Source organism: Labeo rohita, unplaced genomic scaffold, assembly GCF_022985175.1.
Source record: "Labeo rohita strain BAU-BD-2019 unplaced genomic scaffold, IGBB_LRoh.1.0 scaffold_240, whole genome shotgun sequence".
Taxonomy (NCBI): Eukaryota; Metazoa; Chordata; class Actinopteri; order Cypriniformes; family Cyprinidae; genus Labeo; species Labeo rohita.
In genome coordinates, this window is record NW_026128660.1 from 36,028 (window position 1) to 47,878 (window position 11,851).

Consider the following 11,851-nt stretch of genomic DNA (forward strand, 5'->3'; position numbering starts at 1 on the left):
CATCAGTTCTGCAAACACTCTGGAACATACGTCAAAACCTTGCCTTGCCTACTTTTCAAAGCGATTGGTTGTCGCCCGACGTTTTTTGCTCGAGATTTGCATAAAGTTGAGGAATGCCAATCCTTTTTGATGCTTTCAGCCGCTCTCAACGCTTTCTCTGTCACTTTCAATCCCATAATGCACCTGCAGAACCTGATTTTACCAAGTACGACATGTTCCTGGATCAACATCTTTGTTGACCCTGGAACAACATTGTGATTAACCAGTCAGATTTGAAAAAAACAGTTTATAGTTTTTGTGAAGTTTAGGCTTACAATCAGTGTTTGGTGCTTGTACATCAGTGTCAATTTGACTTTGTTTCAGCCTAGATTTCGACACACTATTTCCCTGTTTAATACTGTAAAGCTACATTGATACAATCTGCATTGTAAAAAAAAAAATGCTATAAAAATGAATGTGAAATTATCCTCTTTTTTTATGTTTTTGTTATTTAGTTTTCCAATTTTTTACAGGAGCACTTTTGAAATGCTCCAAGTGGGAGTGTGAAGGATCCTTAGATCCTTCCATGCAAATTATTGTGTTGTGTTTAAATTAAGTTTGTTTTTAATTTCATTTATAATCATTTATTTACATAATTATTCATAATCATTTTACAATCATTAGTCATTCACATAATTCATATTTAATTATTTATTTGATTATTTAAGTATTTATCATTTATTCATTTATTCATATATATTATTCATTTATATATTTTTATATTTTATATTTCTTATTATTTTCCCTGCTTATATGCATTCTCATTATTGTTCAGTTCCATGATTGCGGGGTTTCATGAATTGTTTGGTCTAAGAAATAGATAACGGGGATGTTTATGGAAATTCAAGGTTTATGGGATGTTGAATCCGTTTGATATATCATTGTTCTTTGAGCTGTACTCCCCAGACGAAGTTTGAACATTGAGACATACGCAACTAAAACTGTTCAATAACTTCTGTTATACCTTTTTTTTACCATCATCACTTCGTCTCCTGCTTCTGCTCTTTTCTGGCTTCCATCGGTCAACTTCATAACTCACAGAAACCTGCTTGTTAGTGGGGTTGGGGTAACTACAGCTTGCTGACTAGTTGTCCTGTTATCGAAAGACTGATATTTTCTGACGGGATCTGGTGTCCGGGGCTGGATCCTAATTGTCTGGTGTGGGGACCTGATCTAACAAGTGGATATCTTGCTTGGCTGAAAACAGCAGAGAAACACATCTTGTCATGCTGAAAACAAAGCAAAGACTGTTTTTAAAGCTGATAAATGTAAATATTATATACCTTAAAACATTAAGAGCACATATGGACCAAATAAGAATATGTATTTTGTGCCTTTGCATTGATTTGCCTTAACATTATGATGTTTTAGATGTTGTGAGAACATGTAAAAAACATGTATTGAAAACACTAAATGTGTTTCAATTAAAAAAATAAATAAATGTAAACATGTATTGTTTTGTGGGTTTATAGCAGCATAATGAGCAGCATCTGTGGTTGATTGTACAACAGAAGGAGCTGCTAATGTGTTCTTACGAGACTGCTTGAAATTAACAGCTGAATAATGAACATCCTGATCCTTTGTGTGAACTTGCTGTGTGCAGACCGTAGACAAGGCTGCAGCATTTTCATACAGCACAGCTGAACCCAACTGAGAGTTTGAGCAGAAAAGAGAACAGAAAATAAAATATCAGTGACAGAACACAAAATATATTTCAGCATGTGTGTGTGAAATTAAATCTGTTTGTTGAGGTGCTCTAACCTGTTCACTCTCCATTGTGTCTTCATGCTGTTGAGATGAATTATGCTTTCTCCTCCTGTTTAAAAGGCATCATGTAAAGAGAAATAAGATTTTGCATTGATCTTTTGAAATAATACTTCATTGTACAATAAAAACATTTTTAAAACTCAAACTTCACATTTAAAAATGTCAACCAACTAAAACTGAAGGTCTTTTAAACTTGTGCTGTTCCTGATTGTTAGACTGTTTTTTTCCAAGAGTTAAATGGAGGAAAATAAGCATGAAAATTGCTCCCTTGAGAAATATTGCAAGTGGACATCAGAAGAAAAAACATAATGTATAATATTAAACTTAATTTTACCTGTATAACAGGACTCCTATAAGTGTAAGAATCAGCAGCACAGACAGTATGATTACAGTGATCAGTAAAGCTGTGCTGGACTCTGGACTTGTTGTGTCTTCAAAACCATGAACCATGAGACAAGTTTAGAAAGACTCAAAGACAAATGGCATCTAAATAAGATATACACTTATGATATTAAACATTAACTAAAATCAAGTACTTTATCTGAATGCAGCAAACATTTCACATGAGAGATGTGTTACCTCCTACAGCACAGGAATACTGTTGAAGCTCTTCATTGCTGACTGAGTCCAGGTACAGCTTGTTGACTTTAGTGAATCCATCTGTTACCTGTCGTCTGTTCTTGTACCAGATGTAAGTGTGTTTGTCGTTCAGAGTGCAATTAGTTAAACAGCTTAATATCACTTCTTCATCTGTTACAGCAGATGGGCTGCTTTTTATCTGTGTACCTAAAATTAATTAAAGTCTATTACAAATTATACATGAAATATTTTTAACATAACCACTTTATCATGATCAGTTACCTGTAACAGTAAGAATGACTCCGGATGATCCAGAGTATTGGTCTAAGTCAGTGATGAATCTGAATCGATATTCTCCAGAGTCACTGATCTTGAGATCTTTGATTCTCAGTTTGTTCCCCACATACTCCACACGACCAGCAAACTGATGCTCCTCACGCAGATCCTTGAAGTCCCGAGGTCAACCGTAATGCCAGAATGTTTTATTTACAGTATGATCAGAGGGATGTGAGTATGTGCAGGAAATGTCTACTGACTCTTCTAGAGGTGTAAGTCACATCCCAGCAGACACTATTAGAAACACCTGAAAGAGACACAGATTAATATGCAAAATTCACACTTAAATGCATTTGTTTAAATAAACTCATGTATGAACAAACAATACACACTATTCCATTTATAGCTACAGTATATAAATGTTTTTTTTATTAATACTGTTTATTTTTTTGACACTCACACATGGAAGAGGAAGTATGTTTAAGGTCCGAAGAAAGAGAAAGGGATGAACAGACAGCAGATGAACAGATGTGGAACAGCAGATTCTGACACAGACAAATAGAAAGACATTAAACACAACTACAACAATGTTGCTGCCAATGCATCTCTTATATTACAGTAGATTCAATATATATTTAACCCCTTTAAATGAGCACAGTTAACAGACACTTAATAAAAAAATGTAGTAATGACTATTCTTCACTAGAGGGCATTTTCTCTGTGATGAGTGACATGATTAAAAAAGATGGAAGCAGCCAAAAACATTAAGGAAAGAACACCAAATCATTGATCAGTATATACAGTAGAGATGTTAGTTTATCTTGTAGAACATAATATTGAAAAGGTTATGATGTGCACAGTGTCATGAATCTGATGTCTGATGACCACCAGATGTCGCCCTCTCACTCCATTGACATTCATATTACACTGACTGTTGCATCACACCCTGGACTATGTTCCCCATCAGCCATTGCGCTGATCACCTGCGTCCAATCAGAGACTGTATTTAAGCCCTGGTCTCCCTCTCACTATTCGCTGAGTATTGTATTGTGTTTAGCATCTTTATGGATCCACCTTGTCAATCTTTAGCCTAGTTCAATCATGTTTCTAGTTCAGTTATTCATTGTCTTGTTTTTCTAGCCTTGTTATATCGTTTGTTCTGTTCACTGCCTGCCTTTTGGAGCTCTAGCCTGTCATTTCGGATTACCCTTTTACCTAGCTCGACACTGATCGACCCCTGCCCGCTTCACGGATATTTCTTGTGTTTTGTCCATATATACCTTGCCCATGTCTGACCCTGCCTGTTTTATGACCATGTCTCTGTCTAAAGCCATAAAGTTATGCAGATGGATCCGCCCGCTTCACGTCTCCCTCACGACGTTACACACAGATGTTTTATCAGCACTGATGTCACTGAAGTCCTTGTTATGTAAAGGAAAAAGAAGGGGATCACTTAGCAAAGCAGGCACTGAAAAGAAGGAAAGGAGGTCTATTCAATGAAACGGAGAGGTTAATAGTCTTTTTTTGTTTGTTTGTTTTCCTTTCCTCAATGTGCCACACTTCAGCCCAGTAGGTGGCTGGAATTCACTTATCATTTGTTTGCCAACTGCCGTAAAATGCCAAAAGAAGTAAAAAAGAAGCCATTTAGTAAAAAGAGAGAGCAGAGAAAATACTGAAGAAACGAACTGCACCCTGACTCCTGCTCCCACTGTTTTGTGCATGATTAATTGCTTAAAAAAAAAAAAAAAAAAAGTGAGCAAAAAAGGTGAGCATGATCTGCTGTCATGTGACTACTTCTAATTGTCAGGTCTGTAGATATGGGATTCATCCTCGACTGCAGAACTGAATATAGTAAATATTAATATTAAAATATTTATCTGCTCCAACCAGAATCTCGACTCAGTTTCACCTTTAACTCCATCATTCATAATGAACATGAGCAGATATTCTCCAGAGTCTCTCTCTCACGTCTGATATTTTGAGTGTTGAAGAGCTGCTTGAGATCTGATGTTTCACTCGTCCTGAGTCTAAAGTCAAATCTTCAGGATCATTGGTCCAATATTACAGAGCCTGAAAAAGAAAACATGATTTTATTGAGACGAAGTCTGTAAACAAACAGAGTAGAGATTCACGATCCAGTTTTCACACAAAAGAATGCTAATAGTTCCCGAATGTCTCTTCACAGATCTGCTGCTCAGACCCGCCTAAACCACATCACTCAGTTTAGTAAATAACTACATTTGTCTGTACACCCACCCCTATTTTTAAAGAAGCATAAATAGAAAATCTTGCCTCTAAACTACAGAACATTAGAGAGCATGTTAAATTAGACTAACCAGCATTAAAAAAATAAATAAATAAATAAAAGTAACTCATTCAGCTATATTGCATTTCACTGTGTGGCCCTTTACAGTTGACAATCTAAATATTAAAGGGGTCATGAACTGAGAAACCAAAATTCCCTTGATATTTTGACAAGAGGTCATTGCACTATAAAAACTTTCTGTAAGTTTCAGAACTCAAAACATTCTCGTTAGTCTAAAAACAGCTTATATTGAAGCCAAATAGAACGTTTCCTATCAGATGTCAAATAGACGTCTATTAGATGTCTTTAAGATGTTTATGATTTAGAATGTATGTAAAACTGACATCTTACGAATGTCTACCAGATGCTTTCCAGATCAAGAGATCTTTAACACACATCTTGCAGATATACATGTGCTATCTGGGTTTTTTCACATAAATTACCAACACTGTGTAGAAAGATATGTTTATCTAGCAAACTGGTTAACTTGCGAAATTATTTTATTTTTTATAGATTTTTTTAGTACCAGGTAATCATAAGCTGAAAAGAATAATATATTAGTAAATGAATTTATTTATTTCGACTGCACCACAAGACTCTTTTTTTTTTCTCCTCCATCTTCTGAACTGAAGACAGGATTATGGGTCTTATATTTTAGCAGCACAATGCAAAGACTGAAAAATCAACAGGGGTCTGATTTTAAGACTGCGTTTGGTAAGGGTTCAGCACACAACATGTGAAATACAAATCACTTACCCGTATTCAGTTAGAGCTGCTGCCAAAGACACACACCAGGATGAGAATCAGGCAAGTTCTGAAAACGAAAACATTTGTAGCAAATAAAAGCAGTTCACTAGATGTTGCTGTCTCCAAAATGCCAAGATACTCTCAGGACAGTTTATGAAAACATTCAGAATGGCTCACAAACCCATAAGCCTAATTAACTAGTTTTATACATTTTTTTTTATTCTCTAATCAGAAGTGGCGCTGCTTTCACAGGTATAGAACAGACCATAACTGTCACTGAGGCATAACAGATTTATTTTATAAAAATCTTTATCATGTAATAAATAACCATCTAAAGGTAACATTATTAATAAGCATGTGGAATTCTTGGTAAAAAAAAAAAAAAAAAAGAATATCAACTTAAAAATCAATATGGCGTAATAAATATATAATATACATACAGGTATATGGATTTTGTGCTTTGATGCCTAAATGTTCTAGGTTATAATCTGCTGATCAGAGACATTGTAAAGACCAAAGCAAGAATAAAATGAATCTTCTCATTGACATTTTCATGCATATTTTTATTTGTTTGTTTTTGATACACATACTGTATATTTAAAAATGAAACATTTAAAAATGAAACATTTAAGAAAAAAAACAATCTGAAAAAAGAAAAAAAACATCTAAACGAAAGTATACATCTATGGCCACCTATTGAATCACCCACAGTGCAAATGTTGGGTTGGTGAGTAAAACAATGTTTTGTTTAGGATAAGGTTTCTGAACTTCACAGCAGCATAATGAACATGAGCTGTGGTTGAATCTGAGCTGATGTATTCATTATGCGAGACTGCTTGAAATTAATATTTGAATAAACATCCTGATCCTTCATGTGATCTTGCTGTGTGCAGAGCGTAGAGAAGGCTGCAGCATTATCATACAGCATATCTGAACCCAACTGAGAGTTTGAGCAGAAAAGAGAACAGAAAACAAAATATCAGTGAGACAATGCTAAACATATTTTAGCATGTGTGCAAAATTAAATCTGTTTGTTGAGGTGCTCTAACCTGTTCACTCTCCATTGTGTCTTCATGCTTTTGAGATGAACGGTTCTTTCTCTTCCTGTTTGAAAGGCATCATGTAAAGAGAAATAATATTTTGTATTGATCTTTTGAAATAAAAGAGTTCATTGTACAATGAAAACAAACTGTAGGGTTTAAAACTCAAAACTTTAAATTAAAAAAAGTCAACCAACTGGAACAAAACACATTGACCATCACCACCCATTTATTTACACAGCAATGTTGACTTTCTGAAGTTCAGCAACTTGACCCACACATTCATTGTAAACCAATGAGGAGGAGGCAAGACAGATTATATTATTATTATTATTATTATTATTCCTGGTGTGTGTAGCTGTAACTACACTCTTTTCTAATTGTTGTAAAGGATCTCAATAGTTTGAATGAAAGTTAATTTGGTCCCTGATCATTCCCCAGAAAGAAAGTGGATGTCACGGTCATGCAAATTGACACCTTGATAAATCAAATATGATTAAGTAATACAAGTGTTCTTGTCAGGGCAAAAATATACTACACTACATTAAACAATTATTTTACACTGAACCACAGGACTAAATAGAGTGTAAGAATTCAAACAGACACAGACAGTATGATTACAGTGATCACACAAAGCTGTGAAGACTTTGACTGAGTCCAGGTTGCTTGTTGTCTTCAGAATCCACATTAAGCATACCAGTAAACTAGTTCAGATACATGTTTGTCAGTTCATTTAGTTGAACAGCTTAATATCACTTCCTATCCCTCTGATACAACAGCTGTGCTGCTTTTTATCTGTGTGCCTAAAAATATTTAAAGTTAATTAGAAATTATACAAGAAACATTTTAAATCAGTTTATCAGTTATTTGTAATCATAAGACTCTGTTACCTGTAACAGTAAGAATGACTCCAGGTGATCCAGAGTATTGGTTTAAGTCAGTGATGATCCTGAATCGATATTCTCCAGAGTCACTGATCTTGAGATCTTTGATTCTCAGTTTGTTCCCCACATACTCCACACGACCAGCAAACTGATGCTCCTCACGCAGATCCTTGAAGTCCTGAGATCGACCATCAGATGGACCGTAATGCCAGAATGTTTTATTTACAGTATGATCAGAGGGATGTGAGTATGTGCAGGAAATGTCTACTGTTGAGTTCACCAAAGCACAGACTCTTGTAGAGGTGTAAGTCACATCCCAGCAGCCACTCTGAGAAACACCTGAAAGAAACACAGATTAACATGCAAAACTCACACTTACTTTAAAACATCTGTTTAAATAAATATTTTTTTTAAAATTGTTTATTATTTGACACTCACACACAGAAGAGGAGGGATGTTTCAGGTTTTGATCATGAGAACAGGAAAAGCTGCCAGCATTTCTACTGATTAACACAAACATGTTGGAGGACTGTGTATATGTGAAATGCTGTCCATTCTTCATCCAGTAATAATGACCTCCAGAAGTCAAAGTGCAGGAAGAATCACAGGTCAGTTGTACTCTCTCATCTGTCGGGTCTTTAGATACAGGATTCATCCTCAACTGCAGGTCTGAATAGAGTAAAGATTAAAAATTAAGAAAAACTTAATCACAAATGAAAACAGCTGAACTGAACAGAATCTGGACTCAGTTTCACCTGTGACTGTTAGACTGACGGCTGCTGAGCTGAGATGTTTAACTCCATCATTCATGATGAACATGAGCTGATATTCTCCAGAGTCTCTCTCTCTCACGTCTGATATTGTGAGTGTTGAAGAGCTGTTTGAGATCTGATGTTTCACTCGTCCTGAGTAGTCTGAGTCTAAAGTCAAATCTTCAGGTTCATTGTTTTTTCTCCAGTTTGTACTTTGTTTCTCACTGAACCAGAACACAGTTTTGATGTTGATGTTGGAGTAAGAGCACGTCAGTGTCACTTCTGTCCCCTTCACAGCACAAATACTCTTTTGACTACAGGTCACAGAGAGTCGGTCCAATGTTACGGAGCCTGAAAAAGAAAACAATGTTATTGAGACAAAGTCTGTTTACAAACAGAGGAGAGATTCATGATCCAGTGTTCACACGAAAGAATGCAAATAGTTCCTGAATGTCTCCTCTCAGATCTGCTGCTCAAACTCACCTAAAACCACATCACTCAGTTTAGTAAATAATTAAATGTCTGTAGACCCACCCCTATTTTTTAAAGAAGCATAAATAAAAAATCCTGCCTCTGAACTAGAGAACATTAGAGAGCAAGTTGAATTAGACTAACCAGCGTAAAATAAAAATAAAAGTACCTCATTCAGCTATATTGCATTTCACTGTGTGGCCCTTTAATGTCAACAGTCTAAATATTAAAGGGGTCATGAACTGAGAAACCAAAATTCCCTTGATATTTTGACAAGAGGTCATTGCACTATAAAACTTTGTAAAGTTTCAGAACTCAAAACTTTCTCATTAAAACAGCTTATATTGAAACCAATCTGCTGTAATAGTGTGACTAAACACCACCTCCACAGAAGAAGATCAACACCTGCTTCTACATCACTGTCTGTTTAGACCCGTCCACTGTTTCACGCAAGTAGTGTAAATAAGGAAAGAGGCAAATGCAGGTTTACACAGAAACCAAAAGATAAAGATGGCTCTGAATACAACAAGACTCTGTTCAGTGCCAAGTTGTGGAAAAACACACTCTTTGTATTGCCTTCCTTCTGATCCCAATGTTAGAAAAGAGTGGATGAACGTTTTAATGAATTTCCAGATGGCATCAATAAGAACTTGGTCCTACAAACAAAGCACAGTTTAATGCAGGATTTTCAGAAAGACTGAAACTAAAAGACGATGCTGTGCTGACTATATTGAATCCAACAGTAGTAGCAACACACAGTAAATGTTTTTATTATTCGGTCACTACTTTGTCTTTGTTACAGATTGTTTGATATGTACTGAGTATTTATGCATTTTTAACCTAAATCACATCAGCATCCATCTATGAGGAATGTAGGCTGTCAAACATACATTAGCGTTAGTCAGTCGTAGCAGTGGGTGTTTACTTCCGTGTCTACAATCCACCACATCTATTCAAACAGAGTGTTCTGATGAGGAGGATTTAAAACAGGACAGAAAATAGCCTATTACTTCTAAATTATAACATTATAAGGGCACCTCAGAGAACAGTACAAATTATTAAAAAAGGCAGTTCATGACCCCTTTAAGCATGTCGTTGTATATCCCCAAATAAAACTGTCTGTCATAATGCATTTGAAGTGCAGAAATCATGTCAAAATAAAATTCACCAACAATCTCAGTCCTAGACGTTACAATCTTCCTTAATTACTTTGGACAACAACAAATCTATAATCAAATAACAAACAAACCTTGAATGAGCAGCAGCAGGATCAGCGCTGAGAGTCTGGAGTTCATGATCTTCACTTTGTGTAAATTCACACAAACAATGAAAGACACAGAGCTAATCGTCCTAAAAAAGACACTCACTGAGTTCTGACACATTTGACACTTAATTTGTCTGTTATTATAGTTCATGCAAAATAAATAAATAAAAATAAATAAATCAGGGTTACATATTGTGTCCTTGTTACAGTGTAATTGCTAACAACATGTACAGTACTTACTAGGGTAAGTGTTAGGGCTTGGTTTAGGGTTATTGCATGTGATCATGCATAATTTACTGTTATTACTATATTAACAATGATACTGTAAAATAAAGTCTTGCCAAAATCAGGACTACAGTCATTTCAGAGAGATGCTTGAAACTACATTATAATGTAAAGCTTAATTTAAATGAAAAGATTAGATATACTTACATTATATGCTGCTGTGTTTCAAGTTCTCTGATGTTAGTTGCTGTTTCTACTGCCTGTTTTAGGAGACACGTTGACACCTCAGGTCTTATTTCCTTCCTTTTGTCTAAAGAAAACTCTTGAAAATGAAGTCACTTATGGTCTTTAGGCTAAATAAAGCTGGGTGTTCATGTGTACACTCTTCAAAATACAGGTTCCAAAACAGGGTTTTCATAGCAATGCCACAGAAGAACCAGTTCTTAAAAACAAGAAACATTTAAAATAAACATTTTAATAATCTAAGTAAACTTTTTCTTCTATCAACCTTATTTATTTATTTATTTATTTATTTATTTATTTATTTATTTTTTAGCCGTAGGTGCATGCACAGTCATTTGTAAATGTTATGGGTGTGGCTTCTGATCTCATCTGTGTCCAGCTATTTTTAGCTGTACAAAACAGTTTGCTTTGCTGCTTGACCATGGCGGGTCTGGGAGTTCAGGGAGCCATGGCCAAGAGTATAGTCCGGGTGGCCATGACGGGTCAGGGAGGTCCGGGAGCCATGGCCAAGGGTATAGTTCGGGCGGCCATGGTGGGTCAGGGAGGTCCGGGAGCCATGGCCAAGGGTATACAGTCCAGGTGGCCATGGCTGAACAGGTGTGGGCTCAGGAGGGCGCGCTGGCCCAGGAGGGCACGCTGAAGGAGGAGCCGACTCTGGAGGGCGCGCTGGAGGAGGAGCCGACTCTGGAGGGCGCGCTGGGGGCGCGCTGGACTGAGCTCCGGCTCTGGAGGGCGAGCTGGACTGAGCTCCGGCTCTGGAGGGCCTGCTGGAGCCTTCCAGGGCAGCGCGGGCAACTGCGTCACGGCCCGGGACCTGGGGAGAACAGGGATAGAGGAGGTGGACAGAAGAGAGGGAGAAGCAGAGAGTTTATGGGTGAACGCCGCCCCCATAGGAGGCTCTACAGCCAGAGCTGACACCTCTGGGGGCATGGGCGTGGCTTCTCTGGCGGATGAGGCCTCGGGAGCGGACTTGAGACCAGACGGGATCTCAGTGGCAGACTTGTGAGTAGAAGAGACCTCGGTGGCAGTCTTGTGACCAGACGAGACCTTTGGCGTAGGCTTGTAATCAGACATGACCTCAGGAGCAGACTTGTGAACAGAAGTGACGTCAGGAACACAGTGTGCAGCCCACACACACCAAATGGCAACCGCCATTAAGGGAATAGCAGTAGCGGGTGGCAGGGTCTCTTTGCAGGCCATCATGATCGTGGGGGACGAGACATAGTGAGGCCCTGGGCCATTAGACAAGACATGGCGGG

The 11,851-nt window shown here is 37.3% G+C and overlaps 2 protein-coding genes across 5 annotated transcripts in view; both read right to left on the reverse strand.

Annotated features, from left to right (window-relative positions):
• LOC127159654 (uncharacterized) overlaps window positions 1–10,837 on the reverse strand; it is a 36,978-nt gene extending 26,141 nt beyond the window's left edge. The window contains exons 1-8 of one of the 4 annotated variants that reach the window (XM_051102436.1): window positions 10,557–10,837; window positions 10,110–10,210; window positions 8,393–8,740; window positions 8,076–8,306; window positions 7,644–7,976; window positions 2,386–2,592; window positions 2,141–2,237; window positions 1,801–1,855 (exon numbers count right to left, since the gene is read on the reverse strand). In XM_051102436.1, coding sequence (XP_050958393.1) covers window positions 1,801–1,855; window positions 2,141–2,237; window positions 2,386–2,592; window positions 7,644–7,976; window positions 8,076–8,306; window positions 8,393–8,740; window positions 10,110–10,210; window positions 10,557–10,558 — 1,374 coding nt within the window. In that variant the 5' untranslated portion in view covers window positions 10,559–10,837. The remainder of the gene's footprint in view (window positions 1–1,800; window positions 1,856–2,140; window positions 2,238–2,385; window positions 2,593–7,643; window positions 7,977–8,075; window positions 8,307–8,392; window positions 8,741–10,109; window positions 10,211–10,556) is intronic. The other 3 variants (XM_051102435.1, XM_051102438.1, XM_051102437.1) reach the window with 3 other exon arrangements.
• The window catches only part of LOC127159656 (uncharacterized), an 83,496-nt gene that overhangs the window by 34,362 nt on the left and 37,283 nt on the right, over window positions 1–11,851 (reverse strand). The gene's annotated exons all lie outside the window — the stretch shown is intronic.